Genomic DNA, 23,010 nt, shown 5'->3' on the forward strand with positions numbered 1-23,010 from the left:
AAACTATTGATTTGTACTCTCATGGCTTCTGTAATATTACGGTGCCAGATGCTCTTAGATTATTCTCTGCTTGTGGGATTGTGGAATATGCAATGATCTGTCCATCACAAACAAATCCAGATAAAGGCTGAGCAAAGGATGACTTCCAAGACCTCACCTTGTATTTAGCACTTGTAGAATAGCTGGTTCTCCATCGCACTGTGTAAAACCGAACTTCTGTTGTCTTTTGATTCTTGGGAACAGAGTTGTCTGCCCAGCTGACCCTCACAGCATCATGGGTTAATGCGACAGCCTGGACACCTACTGGTGGGAGCATGGGGGTGGAGATATCTGGGACTGAGGTAGGGAAATCATCAAGCAAAGGATAAAAATCAACTTCTAATGGGTCAATGGGATCTGGGTCACAAGCCACCAAAAATGAGCATACCACAAATTAAAAACAAAGATGTGGAATAGTCAAATAAATTGACAAAACAGCCGCCAGTGAGATGCACATCACAATGTGTTAAATGTATGACAATAAGAATGATGGGAGGAGAACATGAGAAGAACAGAGAAAAATAACCATTAATTGAACAATCAGTGAGGAACAATTGTCACATTATGGTGATCAAATTCACTGGGATAAAAGGAATGCTCAGATCCATAGCAAATACACAGTTTTTTCCCTCCTGTCTTTCTATGTATGGGAGGGCAGGCTGGGCTCCAAACAGTTGTATTATAGATACATTTAAAGAGAATTATGTAGCAAATCAAATGAGAAAAGCAGGCAAAGCTGCCTTTCTATTGAATTGGCAAGGTTTAGCTTGTCCTCAGAAGCATGTACACACCTTTACAATAAAACTTTAAAATTATACACATCAGTTTCAAAGTCCTTACAACATATAGAAGGTATGGCATTGACTTGAAAGCCTTATAAGCACAACACACTCCATTATGAGAAGGTTCTAAATTTTCAGTCCCAGCCAACTTGTCAATATTTAATATTAAGCCATGCTATTGGCTTGGCTTTGTATTGGTTCTTAAGATTGCTGAAAAGAAATCTTTATGGTTACTGTTAGTATTCATTGAGCATATCTCCACTGTTTCTATTTTTATTTCTTTTCTTCTGTTTTGCTTTCAGTTGCCTTCAGCCTCATTTGTCCTCACTGTCCTTTAATCCAATTGGATGTGATAATTCAACTGATTGTATGGGAGAGCAGGCTGGGCTCCCAATAGGAGTATTATAGATACATTTAAAGAGAATTATGTATCACACCAAATGAGAAAAGCAGGCAAAACTGCTTTATCTCCTTGATTTAAGGAAAGAAAGAAAGAAAGAAAGAAAGAAAGGGGAGGAGGAGGAGGAGGAGGAGGAGGAATGACAAAGGCATGCAGGACATCAGTAAAAACTAAACAAGCTGGACTCAAAGGAGACTCTGTATTCCTTTTAAGAAAATCAGCAAGTAGGGGCATAGTTTCAAGGACAGCCTTAACAACCTTTATGAATAATGGTTGATTCCCAAATATTGTAACACAGGTCTGTAGGAACTGTGGTCAAAAGATAAATGGCCTTTAAGGAGAACCTCAGCAGCTTGGTCTGGAGTTGTGTGGTTTTTAGAAAAGATTACTCAGGAAGTCCCCCATATCACCAGAAAGGAAGGAATTAAGGAATGAATGGTGACTGCTTCTCACCTGTCTTGCAAGATAGGGACAAAATTGCCTAAGTAAATGGAAGCCAGTTGTCTGCAAGTCCCCTCTAGACAAGGTTCCTTCTGCATATCTTTGAGTAACATTTTTGTCAGGTCAAACAGAAACTCATAAATTAACTACTTAATGCATTCTTGACATTGTTTTGTTTCTCCCTCCCAATCCATGAATGAAGCCCAGTGGGATATAGGGCAAACAAAAGTTTTAAAGATGGCACAGAAATACTAAGTAAGAGGGGACGTTGGGGCAGTATCAAAGCAGTGTGAATATTTGGGGAAAATGCAAGAGAAATATACAATTAAAAAGTTTGGTCAAGTGCATCTATGGGAGGGGCAAGGGGGCAAAGGATGAAAGCAGGGCTGCACAAGCTCTACCCCTTTTTTCTGTAGGCTGAGTCATGGCAACTGGATTTCCTTCTTTTTGGTAGAAATGGGGAGGACCCCATATAGGGTAGCTGCATTGTCCCTACACCTGAATGGCTGTTAATTGTGCCATAGAGGTGTGGATTGCCTTTGGGATGTCTTACTCCAAGATCCTTTGTTCATCCCCTTCATCTAAAAGAAAAAGGACACTCATTTGAGGACAGCAATGTTCATATTTTGGACAGAGAAGATAGGTGTTTTGAGAGATGGGTTAATCCATTCATGCCAAAGTGGAAAATCCTTCCCTCAATAGGGGCAGAGGCCTCAGACACAACTTGTCCCCCATTTTTCATGCTGCTCTTTCATCAGTCCCCAGGAAGATTAAGACCACCAGGAAGGCCACTCTTAACGATCCACTTGGGGATGAACAAAGGATCTAGGAGTAAGAAATCCCAAAGGCAATCGACACCTCCAGGGCACAATTAACAGCCATTCAGGTGTAGGGACAATGCAGCCACCCTGGAAGACATACATGGGGTCGCCTCACCAACCTTTTCCCAGACTGAAGAAGCTGCTTGGACAAGCAGCGAAACGTTTCTACCAAAAAGAAGGAAATCCAGTTGCCATGACTCAACCTACAGACAACTCCACCTGGATGACTGAGAACCTTCATCGACTCTACCCCTTTTGTATGTGCATCACAATGTTGCAGGGAGAATTTTCATTGCAACAGTGCGATGCTGCTTTCATCACTTTGACAAAAGTACTGGTTCCTGTTGGTCCCTCTGGTCCAGCGAATATTTTGGGGCCTTTATTGACCATGCACATTATGGAATGTGTCCCTATATTTGTTGCAGCTGTGGTTGGGATGAAGGTCCATTTTCACTGATTTGATGCTGCTAAAATGATTTGCGGTTGACGATGCTCAGTTGCTTTGTTCAAAATCTTGTAGAGCAAGTGCTTGAGGGATAAACAACCCAACTCTTTCTATGCATCAGTCAATTTTTTTTAGCCTCTGTGGCTTGACAAATTCAGCTGGCCTTATAAAGTCAGGATTCAAAACATTGGAATCAATATGTGTTACGTGGGTCGGGGGGGGGGAGAAAGAAAGAGATGTGTTCATTCCACTTAAGTGGGTCTCCATTAGAAATACAGCATTTTTGGTTTGTTTAAATCCGAGACCTTTTCTGTTTCAGTATACAAAGACGCATATTATTACAGGCATATCTAATGATTCCAAATGGTAAAGCGAAATATTTTGTACCTATTCTGAATTCAGACAGAGAAGAAGAGTGCAAATATCAAGACTGATTTAAAATCCTTCCCCTCCCTGAATTCCCACTTTGGGTGTATGGTAGGAGTCAGCAACCCCTGGCCATCAACTCCATACAGCTCCCCCAGTTCAGTGTTATGTCTTCTAGAACCAGCCAAGATCTGCCAATGAACATCCACAGCAATGGAGTAAGAAGAAACGACTTAAAATAGAAGTGTCTGCAAGATTCAACACACCTATTTTTACACTGAAAGAACTACCCAATCCCATGAAATAAGAAAAAAAAAGGGGGTGGTGGCATATAGTTTTACCTGCTTCCCAGAAGTTTTGATCATTGAGCAGTTACCCACACACACTGCAGCCCTTGGAGATGGAAACTTCATTCTAAATGTGAAGCCCCAGGAGAGAACATTGTCCACTTTTGGCAAATTAGTTTGAAACAATGGTAAAATATCTTTCCCACCCATTGGTTCATTTGAAATGTTAACCAGAAATCAGGGTTCCCACTGTGTGAAATGAGTTGTGGATAGCCTCGGGTGTATGTGGTCCTCCTCTTCTCCTTCATACCTTAAGAGAAATCAAAAGCATCCACTCCAATTTTTTAAAACCTTCCACCATTTTCTATAATGTCCAAATATTGGGAGCAGAAATAATAGGTGAAATAATAGGTGCAGGTTGCAGCCTCCTTCCTTCCTTCCTTCCTTCCTTCCTTCCTTCCTTCCTTCCTTCCTTCCTTCCTTCCTTCCTTCCTCCCTCCCTCCCTCCCTCCCTCCCTCCCTCTCATCCATCCATCTACCTACCTACCTACCTACCTACCATCTCTCCCTCTTTCCCCCCCTCCCCTTCCTGAGGGTAGTTTCTGTACTAGAATGGAACTGTAGAACAATCTGTAGAAGTTGTGGGTTCTCCATCTCTGAGGGTTTTTAAGAAGAGGAGGATTCAGTTTTATAGCACATTGCAAGGGGCTGGACTATATACTGTAATTCTTGTTGCCTCACAATTCTGATTTAAGGAACTGGGTTTTGTTTAAATTATTTTTTTTAGGAAAAAAGTCAAGATTTTATACCATGAATTGATCCCTATCAGTTCTCTTTACCCATAAGGTTTTTATCATTTTTTTTAAAAAGCAGTTTCTTATATTTGGATCCATTGATAACTGTAGTTGTCTACGAGCAGAATTAAAATTTTCTGGTTTTCTGGTGAGTGTGAAAAAGGAGCAAAAGAGTACAACTTTGAGACAAAGTGGCTTAAATAGGCTCACTTGCATATTAATGTAATTTAAATGTATCAATATTTGAAATTTCCTAATTTCACATGTGTGTCTCTGTGCATGTCTGTGTAATTTTTTTTTTTAACGAATAGGTTTTGTAACATTTCCAAACAGTGTGTAGTTGTGTAGGAGACATCTGAATACAATAATATCCTTAATATGGAAAATGTCCCAGTATTTGAGTCACAGATTTACTGGAGATAAATTATTGTTGCTTATTTTTTCAACAGGACAAAGGAGAATATACTGGATTTTCATTTGTACTTCAAATTCAAGTAGATACTATGTGTAACTGTAAGTTATGCTCATATTGCTCTGTAGTGGAGAATACAGTTCATTTATGAGTAGAGATTTCAATTTTCATTTTTAAACCAAAAATCTGGAAATAAATTTTTGTTCTAAGAGCAAATTAAAAAAAATAGATGAAATATTGTCAGCTACATGGTCCTGGTTGAGAGATAATATATGTTATGAATTAATGATGTGGAACACTTTGCATCTTTCTTTTATGTCTTATCTCCCTTAGTAAATCTAGACATTTGAGTGCAGCTTTATATAGAAAATAGTTGCCAGTCTATTTGACATTCAGCTTCTGAAACATCTCAAAGCCAGACACATCAAAACTATAACGAAAGAACTTCTGAAAATAGGGCCCTAAACATTTGCTTTCTTTCTATCTATCACATATTGCCACTTGCAGATGTTGACATCTGGCATATGGTAGTTATATTCTAAGAGATTCATAGCATATTTTCTTATTTTATCTGGGAAATGTCATTTCTGCCGTTTTCATTCCAAATGTCATTCCAAAGAAGCAGGATAGAAAGAGGAACACTTTTGAAGTTGGTGTTGAAGGAGACTCCTGAGAATATCCATGGATATCCAAGAAAACAAACAAAAGGATCATGGGACAAATCAATCTGAAGTTCTCACTTGAGGCACAAGTGACCAGGCTCATATTATCATACTTTGAACACATTATGTGAAGGCCTAGATCCCTTGAGAAGTCCATAATTTTTGGGAAGGGACCTTGTTTCTTCAGCTTTGTAACTGAATTCTTGATGCTACTTTGGAGGTAGTTGATCTTTTCTATAAGATTGCCCACTTCATTCCCTGACATGGTCTCCTTTGAACCCTGAGACAGCTTATTTGTTCTTTCAACAAGTTTTCTGGAGCTATTGTTTTCCTAATTATCTTATTTCTGATAGAGACCCAATAGCCTTATTTCAGTTCTACCTGCTCTCTGCTCATCCTGCACACTCAGAAAGAAAAATCGAGAGAATAAATGCTGCCTTAAAACTATATCCACATTGTTATGTTAACTATTAGCAATGCAGCTGGCTAAACATTTAACCATCATGGGATTTCTTATAATGTCTCCACTCAGATGTTACCACTTCAGGCCATTTATGGCTACTATATTGTCCTGGTTTAGCTCCTAAATAAGAATTGACAAATGCCTTCAAGACTGTGAAGGAAGACTTTTATAATATGACTTGTTTGACTGGACGGGAGAGTTGCTCATGTTGATCCTTCCTATGGAACTTCAGAGAAGGACATCTTTTTAAACATCTACATTTCAGTGAATGCCCTCTTGAAAACATTGCAAAGCAGTCAGTATCTGGAGGGAGAAACTTATTCTCTTAGTTGGCAGAGTACAACCTTGCCCCAGAATAACTGATTCATTTCATCAGTTATTTCCAAAGTTATTTCCTACTAAATCAACCCTTGCAAAGGGGAAGCAAGTTCCAGAGAAGGTGTTATCTGGTCCTGGAATCCCTAAGGTTAATGGATAATTTCTTTGAAAATTAGAGCATCTCATTTGATTTCCATAATATAATCTACTTGTTAGTCACCCAGCTGGGGAGGTAGCATACTTAAAAACATTTTTAAAAGGGGAAAAGTAATTTCATAATTTCAGATAAATGTATCCTTGGAAAAGTTTTAGAAGACATTTTTTTAAATCAATGAAATGGTGAGAAAAAGAATATTTACAAGAAAATAGCCAGTAATTGATTTTAAAAAATAAGAAGAAACTTTTTTGTTTTCCAAACAAGTATTTTGGAGACTCAGATGAAATGCTAGTTTTCCTTTCTTTTTTGCTTTTCAAGGGTGTGTTTTTTAAATAGAAATATTTCACAAAATTCTAGAATTATTAGCCATCTGGAGTGAGCATGCTTCAGTTTGCTTCAGTTATTTCTCATGAACAAATGTATTTTGAAACTTTTCTATTTTTCACTATTTTGCTCTTGGTGACATAACCTTCCTCCTATGCAAAAGTTCTAAACAGGTTGGGCTATGCACAAGGAGAAGAAAATGATCAGATTGTACATTTTGCTCCAGCAGAAAAAGGTGATGCTATATTAAGAATATGAATCATGTTGTTCAGTGTTCAGAAGACTTCTACTGTCTTGCCATAACTTACAACACCCCTTTAAGACAGGTTAGTATTATTCCAAGCAAAATGAGAAAGAGGGTTTTCCTTAAATCACCTAGGAAGATTTTTTTTTTTTTGCTAGAGACAGGCTATATTGAGTATTCCTGTACCATTTGTACCATTTTATTAAACTATTGATGAAACTCTCCCTTCATACTTTCTCTTTTTTGCATGCTCTCATCTTGTCATTGAAGATCCAAGAGTTATAACCCATCATTAATGTATTGCAATTATGCCACATTTGTCTTCCTGTGAATCTTTTCCATCTTCATATGCTATGATAATCTGTACTTATGGAAAATGATTGAAAACACTGATGCCCAAGTGACAGTGTAAAACCACTTTTTTGAGTTGGGCTACTAGTCTTCTGGCTCAGCAGAGTCCATTCCTACTGGAATAATTCTCAGCCATGAGTATTTCCGAGATATAGATGCAAGGCTGTGGAACTGAGGCCTTCTTCAGGGAACACTAATTCTGTGTCCCTGTGTTATTGCTTCTTCCTAAATTCTACCTCCCATTATTCTTTCTTTCTTTCTTTCTTTCTTTCTTTCTTTCTTTCTTTCTTTCTTTCTTTCTTTCTTTCTTTCTTTCTTTCTTCTCCTTTCTTTCCCCTTCCTTCCTTCCTTCCTTCCTTCCTTCCTTCCTTCCTTCCTTCCTTCCTTCCTTCCTTCCTTCCTTCCTTCCTTCCTTCCTTCAAATTTCTATCACAGCCCATCTCCCCCAAAAGGGATTATTGCATCTTAATGCTCAGATTCTAACTTTGCTAAGCCTGTGCCACTGGACAACATGTAAGCACTGAGCTTGAAAGAAAGTTGAGTCTTGGGAGAAGATGTGAATGGTACTGGAAACTGATGTCCCATCTCTGAATGAGACCTTACTTTTTGAGTCTTGCTGACATCTCTGCCTTTGCTGTCTAGAGCTAATTAACTCCAGTTTAGCAAAGTAATAAATGATAGGAAAAACCCTTCCTTCCCCTCCCCCTCCCCCCCACACATATACTGTATACTTTTGGGGTATAATAGCATTACAGTTCCTCTGATGTGATATTCAAATCACGCCTAGATTTTGCATTTTGAAATGTAAAGTGGCTAAAGTAGAGATCATTGTTGTATGGCCTGTGTGGAGTTATAGCCACCAGTGAAAATATAATACATTTCTCAGAAGCATAGTCATTTAATTTTGCTCCGTCAGTAGTCTTTCCAGCTGAATCTCAATAGAGACACAATTGACTCATTTTAGCAGGTAGTCAAATTTATTAAAGGTGGCTGTTATGGACTTTGCAGAATATTCAGTGTGGATAGGTCAGCTTTTTCATTTCCAAACAGAAGGATAATTAATTCACATATTAACAGAACTTTTTCTGTATGGATGGACTTCATGTAATTGCCATAGCATCTCTAATGAGGGAGCTCATTGGTTGAATGTGTGAATGACATGGTTCGTTCAAACTGAGAAACAGTAATTTCACATTCTGGTGTGGGGAAGGATTGTGTCAACGGTTTAACCCTCATAATTTCTCTCTGCAGAACTGAGAGAATTTGGCTATAAGGCAAGGATCCCCCATACCATCCTGGTAGCAGAGAAAGCTTGCAATATACTATTAGTATTAATTAATCTCCATATTTTTATTAGAATGGTTTTTAGAATGGGAAAACACTAATACATCATTTGATTCCTCACATTATTCTTATAATGAATGTGTGATGAGAGAAAATTGTATAACATAAAGGGAAGGTTTGTATGTTTTTAAAGGCAGAAGGAATCCAGCTTGTTCTAAAGGTGGGGAAGAAACTGTACAATTAGTTCAATTATTTCTACAGCAGTACAGAGAAGTATATGAAGAAGGAGCAAAGATCAAATGGGTGGTGCATGGACTCCTTCATGAAATTCAGGCCCAACAGCCCAATCTGGCTTCTTCAGGAGTATCCCACTGGCCAACCCACAGGCAAATTTGATTCATGGAGAGAGAAATAAATGAAATAATAGGATTTCATTCTACCATGAGAAAGGGGTAGGACAGAAATGGGATAGGCTGGCTGTCCATGATTCTTCCATGGAAAGTAAAGGCTAACAACTTCAAAGCTTTAGAAAGCCTTGGAAGAGGAGAGAAAGGAAGGGTAGCGCATAGTGACTCCTGCATTGCATGCTGTCTTCAGCATCACTGAATTTGTTCTAAAATATTATAGAACATTTATGTAACAGGCCTGGTACTTGTAAACTAGACTGCACAACTTCCTCTCACAGAGGCACAACACACTGTACACAGTAGCAAGATGCCACACATCATTTTCAAATCATAACGTGGGTTGGTTTAGTTTTGACTTGTGCGAACCCCAGACAGCTGTGGTTAATTCAAGAAATGACGATTAAGCCACTATGGCTTAATGCCTTATATATGCAACTTCACTGTTTGACTTTCCATATTCAGTGATGAGAATGTGAAAAAAAGTCATCTCAGGCATGACAGCTCAATTGCTTGTGCACTGCATGCTGTCACCTTCGTTTCAGTGGGATCAGCTCACTCCTTCACTTGCCTGTGAGGTACGTGCATTTCTGAGCCAAGATACTGAACTTCCAGATTTGTGCCACCCCCATCCCAGTGCATGGGATGAAGTCATGGCCATTGAAACAAACCCACTTACCTTACCCACCCATTCCCAAGCATATGTGTTGCTATAAGAGAGAGGATGGATAAAAAAAGTTGGAGAAACATAGCACCCATTTCAACTCACCTGTCAGTGATCTGGTGGTGGCACTCTCATAAAGAGGCACTCCTTCCCCAGCATTGTTAAATGCTTTCAGAGATATGACATAATGCGAACTTGGCTCTGTAAAGAAGCAAATATAGTATCACCAGAGTTAATAATGTGAAGCAGATTTGAGCAACAACCATAAACTTGCTTGCCAGATCAAAACAGCTTATAACATGTGGTCAACGTACATACCTATATACATACTTAATATGATTTTCCTTGATTCATTCAAGTGAGTGATAGGAATATGTTTATGTATTATATTTATCAAGCTGGATCTTGGCTTGTTGAAAAGCTTTTGATCAAGCCCCCTTATCCTACAATCTGTGAGTTAAGAAAAGGCTCAGCTCTGGAATCTGGAGTAGAAGTTTTGAACCTTCCTAAACATGAAACTATTTCAAGAGTTTAGAATCTATGATAAATTTTTCATCATGCACTGATTATGATTACTGATATTGATTACATTGTCTGTATTATAATATATTGCTGTCCTTTTGGTTTGCATATTTGGAGTTGGGTGGCATCTAAACTCTAATGAAATAATTGACTGCATATCAGAAGAAAATGACATCTTAAATAGAGCTCAGAATGATTCATACATTTCTCACTCACATACTTTGCCAGTGTTCAAAACCAATTTTCAATCATATTGCCAGCCCCATTAAGGAAAGAAAAAACAAAAAAAACAAACAAACATGAAATGAAAATGTTCATTTCTTCCCAGCTTCATTTGGAGAAGCAGTAAGTGCTGAGCTACTAGAATTAGTGGTAGACCAACTTTATCAGCCCAGGAATAACTGTTTTATTTAATCCCTGAACATATCTGATGGATTATGGTTTGCTTGGTGGACCATAAAGTTTCTGGGATGTGTAAGATTAGGATGACATGTTACATTCTTCATGAGAAAAGTAACCACAGTTAGGCATAGTGAGAGTACTGAAGAGAATATCAAGGGTCATCACACAGCCTCTGATTTCATTTTCCCCTTTTCTGCTTTTACCATTGTCCTTTTCCTTATGAATCCCAGCAACCTTTATAAAACTGAGACCATCATTTGTCCTTAAAGTGGAATGTCAGGGGTTGTGCTCCAAAAAAGAGGCAGGTCAAGGACAAAAAAGAAAAAAAAAAAGATGGGCTGTGGAGGCCAACTCATTAGAACAATATTTAAATCAAACAATTATTTAAATTCAATTAAACTAGACTATATACGAAATAGTAGGGACGCGGTGGCGCTGCGGGTTAAACCGCTGAGCTGTCGATCGGAAGGTCGGCGGTTCGAAACCGCGCGGCGGGGTGAGCTCCCGTTGCTCGTCCCAGCTCCTGCACACCAAGCAGTTCGAAAACATGCAAATGTGAGTAGATTAATTGGTACCGCTTCGGCGGGAAGGTAACGGCGTTCCGTGAGTCATGCCGGCCACATGACCCGGAAGTGTCCTATGGACAACGCCGGCTCCAAGGCTTTGAAACGGAGATGAGCACCGCCCCCTAGAGTCGGACTCGACTGGACTTTACGTCAAGGGAAACCTTTACCTTTACCTTTATATACGAAATAACTTCCCTGTTTTGGCCCATTAGCAATTACAGTTTGGCAGCAACCTGTAAGGTGACTGTTCCCAAGGCTCTGAGGTCTTTGCTTGCTCTGAGAGTAAACAGAGGTAAATTTGGGTGGGGAAAAGCAATGAGCAGCTGAATAATCCACCATGTAACCACTTTCTGAGATGCAACTTGCCATCATACACAGGGTACATCACTGGAACAGCACACATCTTAAACTATTGCTCCTTGCTAAGGCCTGGCTACTGAACAATCACCTCTGGCAGTTTCTTGGTGATAGGAGGCCTACTCAAAATATTCATTAAAAAGAAATCCATCTTCTTGCTGCTGAGAGCTTCTCAGCTGCTCAGTTGCTAAAATAAAGTGGATTCGCTTGACTTGATTGCAGGAGCTATGCATTTCACCAGTGCATGAAGAAGAAATGTATTATCCTTATGAAAAACTATCATTAAAGAGATATATCTGTATTTAGAAATCAGGTTTCTGAACTCTCAATTAATTGGACTCAGCATTTCCCTTCTCTGAAACAGACTTTTTTTAAAAAAAAAAACAGATTTTATAAAAGTTTCATGATGTAGCAAAAAAGAAAAAAAAAACATCTCCGGTGTAACATAGCTATGAATAATCACTTCAGTTATTTATTTATTTATTTATTTATTTATTAATCAAATTTATCACCGCCTGTCTCCCAAAAGGGACTCTGGGCAGTTTACAATAAAACATATAGATAGATAGATAGATAGATAGATAGATAGATAGATAGATAGATAGATAGATAGATAGTTATTATTCCCAAAAATAATTAAACAACAGTCTTTGTTGGAGAGATATAGAGAGTGCCTAAAAGCACTTAATGTTGGCAATATTATATAAATAACACCATAATAGTGTATAAAACACACACACACACACACACACAAACACACACAGAGTATATACAGTATATACAGCATATATATAGCCTTCAAGTTATTCTTGACTCCTGGCAGCTACATGGTTAAGACCCTGCAGTTTTGTTGGCAACGTTTTTAGAAGTTGTTTACCATTGCCTCCTTCCTAGGGCTGAGAGAGAGGGACTGGCTCAAAGTTTCCCAGCTGGCTTTGGGCCTCAGGCAGGACTAGAACTTACAGTCTCTGACTTTTAGTCTGATGCCTTTAATTACTACCCTTATTTTTATAGGAAAAGGGAAGGGAAGGGAAGGGAAGGGAAGGAAAGGAAAGGAAAGGAAAGGAAAGGAAAGGAAAGGAAAGGAAGGATATAAATACAGAAATGAGTCTTGAAGCAAAACTAGCTGAGAACAACCATCTCTACCAAGAAAAAAAACAATCAGGGATTACTGTCAAATCTTCGTAAACAAAGCCTCTTTCTTTCTTTATCCAGATAATGCTAACCCTGATCCATTGCATAAAGAAGGGGCCTACCAGCAAGTCTTATTAGGTTGGGACATAAGCTAGAAGCCTAATCAATTTATTCATTTTCTTATCTTCCATTTTGCTTCACAGAGAGTTCTCTGAACTATCGATTCAAACAAGACTTCATATTTTAGTTGATGGTGAGCTATAAACCTTAAATCGAACTGGATTTCAAGTGAATAATTGAACATTCTTTGGTGTTACACAACCAGTCTTCCTGGAGTGGGCTAAATCTTTTGCAACCTTTATTTCCATACTGGGAAGGAAATCTTAAAAGTACATTCCCAACGAAGGAAGGGCACTGGACAATAGAAAGTGGCCTTGTATAACATCAGACCACTGGACCCTCTAGCTCAGTCCTGGTCACACTGATTGGCAGTTGTATTCCAGGGTTTCAAGCAGAGTTTTTCTTTGTCAAAACTTCCAATGCCAAAAATTAAACCTGAGAGCCACAGCACGCACTGTAGGGCATGCAGTAGAGATCATCAACTGCAGTCCCAGGACCATCTTGGTCCTTGGTCTCAGCTTGTATGGCCTTCAAAAGTCTTTTGCAAAAAGCTAATTAGGATCCTTGGCAAGAGGAATTTATCCCATTGCCAGCAGTCTGCAATGTTATTTGGAAAAAGAGACAGAGTAAAAAAGGTATCAAAAAAGAAAAGAGAAAGAGAAAGGAACATCAAAAAGAAGGATGGGAAACTGGGGGCTCCATGTAGCTTTGGTACTCCATGTTGCTAATTTCAGCTTAAGGTAAATTATGTCTTCACTGTGGCCAGAGGGTATGGGGACTTCTATACACACCAAACTGAATAGCAGGGGCACATACTGCATGCAATTCAAAAAGCTCCCATAGCCCTGATACAATCTGGTCAGTGCTTGGGTTGAAAACTGAGAGTCACCTTCTCCTGCAGCATTGGCCTGAAGAGCTCAAGGTGACCTTAGCAAAACGGTGGTCTTTTCCCTGTGGTGAAGCAAATCAGCTTGCTTCCACAGTCCAAACTGCGTCATTGAAGCAAATCCACCTTGCTTTGTGTAGACGTACTAGAAGTGCCTTAGACCTCTGTGAAGCTTAAGACAATCATTTCACCCTTTAACGCCCTTTGTCTCCCCAAAGAAATCTACAGTTTTCAGCCACTTTTACTCTGGGAACTACAGTTGGGATAATGGATCTACATACAGCTCACCATGGCCTTGTAGTGTGAGCTGGCAATTCATGACCCATTGCTTAATTTTACATTAATCCTAGTCCTTTCCAATCAATCAATGTATTTCTATAGCCTGCTTTGAGCACAGAAGAAAGAAAGAGGGAATAATAATAATAATGATAATGATAAAACCGCCCAGAGTCCCTCCTTGAGGGGGAGATGGGCGGTGATAAATTTGACAAATAAATAAATAAATAAAAAATAATAGTCACAAAGAGAACAGGTAGGCTGGACTATGCTATCATCAACATCTTGACCCCAGAGGTGAGGCAGGCCCCTTCACTCCTGACCTTCAGGAAGGCCCTGAAGACTTGGTTCTGCCGTCTCGCTTGGGGCAGGAAGGGGGATAGCCATTCATGGGGGTGGCTTGCGCCTTAGAGCCCCTCCCACTGGATTAGAATGTTTATAACCTCTTGGATTTTATATTTATTTATATTGTATTTTATATCTGTAACTTGTTTTATTTTTATAGGATTTTAATTATTATTATAGCATTAATTTTATTGTAAACCGCCCATAGTCCCTCTGATCAGAAATTATAGAAAATACAATACAATTTATCAAATGTCCAAATGACACAATGTTAGGAGAGATAGCAAATACCTTACAGATAGCAAATACCTTATAGTATTGAGATTCAAGAGGATCTTGACCAGCTGGAACAATGAACAAGATTAATTTCAACAGGGATCAATGCAAAGCGCCACATTTGAGTGGAAAGTCGAAGGCATGAGTATAAGGTGGAGGGGGACATATTGGACAGCAGTACATGCAAAAAGGATCAGAGTATGTTGATGGATGAAATCAGATAAAATCCTAGGCTGCATTAGGAAATGTTAAGATCAAAAGAAGTCACTGTTCTTCTCTATTTTGGGTTGGTCACACCACAACTGATTTCTAGCTCTGGGGACCATATTTTAGAAGAACATTGACAAGCTGGAGGGTCCAGAGGATAGCAATCAAGATGATAAAGAGTCTGGAAGAAAAAAAAAATGAGGAACAGCTGGAGACACTGAGTATGTTTAACCTGGAAAAGGGAAGACATGGTGTAACATGAGAGCTATTTTCAAGTGTCTGAAGGCATTTCAGGTAGAAGATAGGGCAGAAGTCTTCCTGTGCCACAAGACAGGATGCAAAACAATAGGTTCAAAATACAAGGAAGTAGATTTTAGTTGAACATCAGGAAAAAAACCTAAAAGTAACACCTGTTCAACAATGGAACAGCTGTCTTAATACGGTAGTCTCTCCTTTACTTTACTTAAAGCCTGGATGGTCATCTGCTGGAGTTGCTATAATGGTGGATTCTTCACTGGAGAGATGGTTGCACTAGATGATCTCCAAGATCTTTTCCAACCCTTACATTCAATGTCTCTTTGAATCTTGTGGATGGATTTTTGCTGAAGTACTTGGCCAGTCCAAAAGTGGAGAAAGCATAAGCTTGAGAGGCTGACATCCTTGATATGAAATTCCATATTTCATTTCAATTTATAATCCTGGACATGCTGAGGATGATTAATCCTATTATTTAAATGCCAAATGAATCAATATTACTTATTTTACAATACTGCTCAATGATTCCCTACCCCCATATTTTGTAATTACTTTTATGTCCTACATTGATACATTTGGTTAATGTTACTAATGAGATGGATGGCATGTTCACTGCCAGAAAAAGAAGCTTACTTTTTTTTTAAAAAAAAAATGGCCTGATGAATAACTGGAGCAGTTATTCATTTATAACACTTGAGGGTGATCAGATCATTCTCCCAGCATTATTCATTGTACTGGCATTCACTACACCCTTACTGGCTGAGCAGAAATAATTTGGTATATGTGTTGATGGATACAGGGATTTATTCACAAAATTTCCACAATTAGCTTTTTGACTAAGAACTTGATTTGCAAGGAACTAATCTGCACAAGGCCCCTTCCCACAATTGTGCATAAGAGGGAAAGGGAGTTGTTTCTATAGCAACATGGCTGCCCACTTTCTCCTGTCCTTTGGTAAGAGAAGTCCAATTAATGTTTTCATTGTTATGAATCATTAGAGAGAAGGGGTCTATAAAGCCAACAGCTTCTTTTCTATAAACTCAAACCCTACTCACCCAGCCTTACTCATTAATCCCCATTACCCATTCGAGAATGACATCTGCAGGTAAAAAAACTCATTTGAGCAGCTTCTTTTATTAAATGCAAATGGGCCATGATGAATCATGCAATGCCAGTTAGGGAAAGATAATGTGTGTACCTCCCAACAGAATCTTGTTAGATATTTGGAAATAATGCTGATATGTACATCTCTCTCTCTCTTTTTTTAAAAAAGATGAACTGATAAATACAGAGATGCTTGGATATATTTCAACAACTAGAGAAAACAATTCAATCTGGCAGGCCATGTCAAAAGTAGAGGTAAGACAGAAATCTATCTGATTAAAGTGGGCTTCCCTTTCTTTTGAAAGCAATTGTCTTACTTCTAAACTTGAACGGAAAACCTTTCAGTGGCCACTGAACATATGGGTGGGCGGACTGATGGCCTCAGAAAAGATGACACATGGGGGCTAAAGTGCTTCTGCCCTTCCTCCCATCAGTACCTTTTAAGGGTCTTTCTGTGTAAGAAATGATGAGTTGGCTCTTTAGAATAGTGCTTGGCTGCTTTGAAGGAGATGGTGGTGATCACTGTCCATTGCAGGAAGGGAGATGAAGACATCAGAAGGGGTGATGGAAGGTGTCTATGAAGGGGGAGGTGGTATGATGGACTACAGTAACGCAGCTGGTTCTCAGGATGGAGGGAGCACATTCCAAGGATGGGAGCAAGATAAGAGAAAACACAGTCTGGAGAGGGAACATGGGAAGACTAAGAAGTTCAGAATAGCCACTCTTGAGTCTGGCAATATTGATGTCAGGCCCAGCCCAAGAACGATAAGGAATCAATCCAGCCAAACTCCAGTTCTTTATTTACTCATACCTTATAGACAGAATCTTGCCAGACTAAAGCTACTCTACCTAACCTATGGGGAAATAGCTTGGGAGACTCTAGGGTGGGACTACTCTGAACCTCTTAGTCTTCCTACATTCCAGCTCCGGGCTGTGTTTTCTCTTATCTTGCTCCCCTCCTTGGAATAAGCTCCCTCCTTCCTGAGAACCAGCTGCTTTACTGTAGTCCATCACAGAAGCCACAAATAAGAAGATGCCAAGGGATATTGTGGAGCAACCAGAAAATGTCAGAAGTCCTGACCCATGGGGAATAGTGATTGGAGTGGCTCAGGTGGTGCTAGAGTACTAGTGGTAGTAGAGGAGAATGTGAAAATGCCCAGAGTGTTGGCAGAAGTGTATGGAAATAAAGAGTGCTTTCAGCAGTCCCAGAATACTGGCAGGGGATCTGGAAGACCAAAGCACTGGTCGCGTGCACTGAGGAAATGCAAGTGTGTATAAGAATACAGAGTGTTGGCAGCAGATGTGGAATGCTGAGAGTCATATAGGGACACAGAACATGCACCAGCAGGTATGTAGTTGGCTGAGCAGGACCAGCTATGAGAAAAACCCAGAGCCTGAGCTGTGGGCACAGAATATTGGCAGGGGCATGTGAAGGCCATGAACAATTGGCCAAGAGTGTGTTGATATCACCACATAAGTGTTGTAACTTACACAATTGCATCAGACCCCAGGATGCACAACATTTATGTGGTGATATGTCATTTGTTTGTTTGTTTGTTTGAAAGTTGTTATAGCTGTCCAACTCCAGTGGAGTCATCATTATGGTGTCACTGTAGTTTGCTGTGGATGCTTCTGCTCAAACATGCCTATTGGCCATCACTTAACTAAGGTAAACCTAAGAACCTACAAGCATTTTCATCTCCTTTCAGACCTCTTTGTGAGGGTTTTTTTTTCTTTTTCCACCAAATTTCATGAGACAGTTTAGACAAAAAGATACCCGACAATTTCAGCTCAGTGTTATGCAAAAACACCCACAGTTGCTTTGCTTCTACCTTGTGTACTTTGTAGGAGCAGGTGCAAAATTTAGCTAGAGTAATGCAAAGCAGACCTAAAGCCCATCTTAAGAACATATCCCATTTTAAAGAATCTTTTAATCCTATTAAGTTGCTGTTAATCATATTAGCAGTTTTCATTTTTTAATGCTGCATTAACTTAGCATTAACCTCGTATCAGGGTAGTGTTCAGCAAAGCAGTTAATTTCCCTTGCTGTTTAGATACACAGCAAGATTCTGCTTAGAAGATGGTTCCTTTCCATCTTATGCAGCAGCCCTGGCTGAGATGATTTCAGAAATAATCTTGCCTCTCAGGAGGACTTAATCCAGGTTAATTTAAATTTTAACCTCATTTGTGTTCTTTGATGATTTGCCATTAAAGCAGAAGTGATACCAATGGAAGTACCTTCCTTTCAAAGCCTGGAGAAACAGGAAATATATGGAACCAGATCTACATGATTGTAATGCACCTCTAGGGAACTCATGTTTCAAAGAAACTCCACTAAAAATAATGGATGTCTTAGAACCCTGTGGAGTAATAGACATCCCAGGTGCACAAATGCCCAGTAAGCCACATACCTCATGATGTCACTGCACAAATTACATCATGTGACTAATGCAAATTATGGAATTTGCATCATGTGTGCAATGACATCATGATGAATGTGAAGCCACTCTCCCCCCACCCCACCTCCCATTAAGTACTTTCATCTCTCTTTCTCTTTTTCTGTTAGAGCTGGTTTTTGCAAAGGGGATAAAGCGGAGGGAGCCAATATTCAGCAATAGTACCACTGGTACAATCATCATATACAAGATTTCTGAAAAGAGGAAACTTTGGAAAGGTGTTGGTTTTTTTAATGTGTAAAATGTTCACATGCTGCATAAAATGTATTTATGTATGCATCTCATTTCCCTCTCTCCCCAGCAAACATTTTGATGCTTGAGCCCTAAAGGGATAGATTCAATAGAAAAGGGCAGTTGTTAATTGGGAATGAAGCAGATTTTGGCACTGTGGGAGCAGTCTTCCCATGTCCAAAATAAAATATAGGTTCAAATAATGAGAGAGAGAGAGAGAGAGAGAGAGATTGCTAACAGGTGCACAACATTCGTTTATTTTCTTTTGCATCAACCTGTTTATTAGTTTATGATTCAAGGTCCTGTGCAAACCCAGAATTTGGATTAAGCCATTAGGTTGGTTAACTGTTTGCTGCAGAAAACAGCCAGCCAATATTCTTGTTCTGTTTTGTTTTTCATGCAGAAGGTCCTTGGCACCTGCAGGCAAAACTTGGACTTGCTGATAGCATTAACAATATTTGCCTGGATCAGCCTTTCCCAATCCAGTGCTCTACAGGTAGTTTCAAGTGGATGTTCTGTCTCCACAAACAACTACTCAATGGCCATGTTGGCTGGGGATGATGGGATTGTAGCACAACACATTTGGGGGATATGCCAATTTGGTAGGCTGACCATATTTCCTTGAGACAAAAACGGGACATTGGGATGGCAAAATGGTGCAGGGCTGGGCTGGATCAACAGGCAGGAACTTCTCCGGTTTTCTCGGGCTGGGAATCTTTGGATTCCTTCATTTGCAAGAGGCAAGGCTGGGCTGGAGAGTCTAGTGAACGGTTGTCCCTGACCAGCTGTTCCTCCTCCGGCTGTGCTTTTACATTCTTTTCTTCCCGCGGTTTCAAGGCAGGAGCCAATCGGCTCGCCCTTTGATCACCGCCTATCAGCTGATCCTGTTTCTTTCTTTTTAGGTTTCTGGCTGGGTTGAGCTCTGCAGCTTTTTTCCTGCCATTTCTGCTGAGCTCCCCCTCCTTCCACTCAAAGTCAGACTGCATTCTGACAGGTTCACGGGAACTTTCAAATTTTTAAGTAAGGTTTTTAAGAAAACAGGACAAAATGGATATTTATATTAAAATGACGGAACAGTCTGGAAAGGTTAAAAAAAACGAGACTGTCCCATTCAAAACGGGATGTATGGTCAGCCTACAATTTGGGGAAAGCTTAGTTGGATGTTGTAATGCAAAGTAGTTCTCTGTGTTTCTAGGCTTCTGAAAAGGAGCTGAATCTTTCCTATCGGCTTAAGGTTTCTCCTCTTCTTTTTCCTTACTTGTTGTAGATGTTCTTCCCCAAGATGAGTAGCAGTGGTGAGCTGCACCAGCCGCTTTTGCAAATCAGAAGAGAGTTGCAAAAAAGAAGCAGAAAGGATGCTATTTGTGATTATGATGGACTTTCCTAAACAAGCACACCCTTCAAGGGCTGGCTGGAATGGAATTTCTGGCCCACTAAAATTTAGTGGGCAAGTCAGAATGTTGATCTCAGTTATGCTGTGATCAGCATTCCATCACTCTGTTGGAGTTGAAAAGGAACGACGATGGCAAGTTTGCTAGCACTGATAAGAGAAAATACCTTGTCTGGATTTGTTTCTGTTTGGAAACCATTTGTTGGATTATTTGCTTGTGTCTGAAAAAAAATGAGGTTTTTGATTTTGGGTTTTGATGACTAAATGGTTTGATTTTATAGAAATAATGTTACTAAGGTTTAATGACAGTAAGAGATTACATTTGTATAATGTGCATTTATATCTGTGTTGGAGAAGGTCAGAAGCCATTTTCCTTTGTTTTCTATCTAATTCTGCACTTTTATTCTGCTTTTTTCTCTTTAGTTTTGTATTCTATCTTTTCTGTATTCTGTCTTTTGTATTTTAACTATACTTTGAAAATTAATAAAGTTCTAAAAAAAATTATGAGAAGTTTACAACAGAAAGAAAAGCCAAAAATCTAACTAAATTTAAGTAGATGACTTAAGGATGACTATGTCAAATTTAATGTCATCCCATTGTCCATTTTTCCTACCTTCAGTTTGCTTTTTCTTGTTTACATGCCCATTTCTTGTTTACATGCCCACATATGTGTGTTTTCCTGTGCTTTTATTGATTGATTAATGTGCTTTTATTGATTGATTGTAAGTATTCCCCTACAGTGGTACCCACGTACCACATTAAATTTATATGGCTGCCCATCTCACTGCCGTGACTCCAGATGGCTTACAAAATTAAACAATAGCAACAGCAGCAACAACGAAGTACAAAAACTACCAAAAATAACCAGTTGTTGTTTATTCATTTAGTCGCTTCCGACTCTTTGTGACTTCATGGACCAGCCCACGCCAGAGCTTCCTGTTGGTCGTCAACACCCCCACCTCCCCCAGGGACGAGTCCGTCACCTCTAGAATATCATCTATCCATCTTGCCCTTGGTCGGCCCCTCTTCCTTTTGCCCTCCACTCTCCCTAGCATCAGCATCTTCTCCAGGGTGTCCTGACTTCTCATTATGTGGCCAAAGTATTTCAGTTTTGCCTTTAATATCCAGAGAAGTCATTAAAAACACTTTTAAAAAACATAAAAAATGCAATCTACAGGACAGCACCATTCATCTTCCTAAAAATACAGCCATTTAGCAGGCTCTCTACCAATGTCACTAGATCCCCAGGTCAGATGGCAAAGCCATGTCTTCAGGCTCTTCCAGAAGGCCAAGAGGGTCAGGGCCAATCTCACTACAGGGGGGATGGTGATCCAAAGGGTGGGCACTGTGGCAGACAAGGCTCTCCTCCTGGGTCCCACCAGATAACACTCCTTCATAGATGGGATCCACAACATGCCCTTTCTGCCTGATCTGGTGGGGTGGGTAGATGTGATTAGGGTGAGCTTTCCTCTTAACAGATATATTTGTTGACAGACATTTTCACTAATATAAAGCCCTTTTAAATGCTATTTTCCACAAACAAATGCATTTTGGGGCAGTGTCATGAGGGCATTAATCTTTTTTTTTTGAGCTACAAAGACAATGAGCCAAAGATGATTTCTGGACAAAGACTTTCAACCAGAAGTATATGAGATGAATTTTGTCATTCTAAACTCTCTGTTTTATTACATAATTAATCATGTTTTCTTAATGGATATTGACCTTGTATATTTTATATTGTATTTGTTATTGTTTTAAGCTGTGAGCCGCCAAGAGTCATCTTTGACTCAGGTGGCACCTAAATCTAACTAACTAACTTTTGGAAGGCAAACTGAGACTGATTTTCAAGAAACTCAAACCCTTGTAACATGATGAACCTTTGTATCTATCCTACCATGCATTGCAGGTTCAATTACTTCAATATAAGGTGTAAAAGTCAGCCAAGCTTAAAGAAAAATGTGGCGTATATATTTGGAAATGATGCCCTAAACCGACTGAATTCAGGCAAATAATAAGAGTTAGGTGGAGAAGAAGAAAGACAAAGGAATGAGTGAAAAAATGGCCAACTTAATCAGAAAGCATTAGGATCTCAGAATACAAAATGTATTTATGATATAGTCCATGAAATGCCAGCAAATTTGGAAAACACAAGAATGGCCATCAGACTGGAAAAAATCAACTTACATCCCCATACCAAAAAAGGGAAACACCAAAGAATGTTCAAACTATCGAACAGTGGCACTCATTTCACATGCCAGTAAGGTAATGCTCAAGATCCTGCAAGGTAGACTTCGGCAATTCATTGAGCGAGAATTGCCAGATGTACAAGCTGGGTTTTGAAAAGGCAGAGGAACTAGGGACCAAATTGCCAATATCCACTGGAGAATGGAAAAAGCCAGGGAGTTTCAGAAAAACATCTATTTCTGTTTTATTGACTATTCTAAAGCCTTTGACTGTGTGGACCATAACAAATTGTGGCAAGTTCTTAGTGGTATGGGGATACCAAGTCATCTTGTCTGCCTCCTGAAGAATCTGTATAACGACCAAGTAGCAACAGTAAGAACAGATCACGGAACAACGGACTGGTTTAAGATTGGGAAAGGAGTACGACAGGGCTGTATCCTCTCACCCTACCTATTCAACTTGTACGCAGAACACATCATGCGACAAGCTGGGCTTGAGGAATCCAAGGCTGGAGTTAAAATTGCTGGAAGAAACATTAACAATCTCAGATATGCAGATGATACCACTTTGATGGCTGAAAGCGAAGAGGAACTGAGGAGCCTTATGATGAAGGTGAAAGAAGAAAGTGCAAAAGCTGGCTT

The 23,010-nt window shown here is 39.5% G+C and overlaps 1 protein-coding gene across 1 annotated transcript in view; it reads right to left on the reverse strand.

The window, feature by feature from the left end:
* The window catches only part of DCC (DCC netrin 1 receptor), a 652,649-nt gene that overhangs the window by 131,072 nt on the left and 498,567 nt on the right, over positions 1 to 23,010 (reverse strand). The window contains exons 16-17 of the mRNA XM_063293179.1: positions 9,764 to 9,859; positions 158 to 396 (exon numbers count right to left, since the gene is read on the reverse strand). Coding sequence (XP_063149249.1) covers positions 158 to 396; positions 9,764 to 9,859 — 335 coding nt within the window. The remainder of the gene's footprint in view (positions 1 to 157; positions 397 to 9,763; positions 9,860 to 23,010) is intronic.

The sequence above is a fragment of the Candoia aspera genome, chromosome 2, assembly GCF_035149785.1.
Source record: "Candoia aspera isolate rCanAsp1 chromosome 2, rCanAsp1.hap2, whole genome shotgun sequence".
NCBI classification, from domain to species: Eukaryota; Metazoa; Chordata; class Lepidosauria; order Squamata; family Boidae; genus Candoia; species Candoia aspera.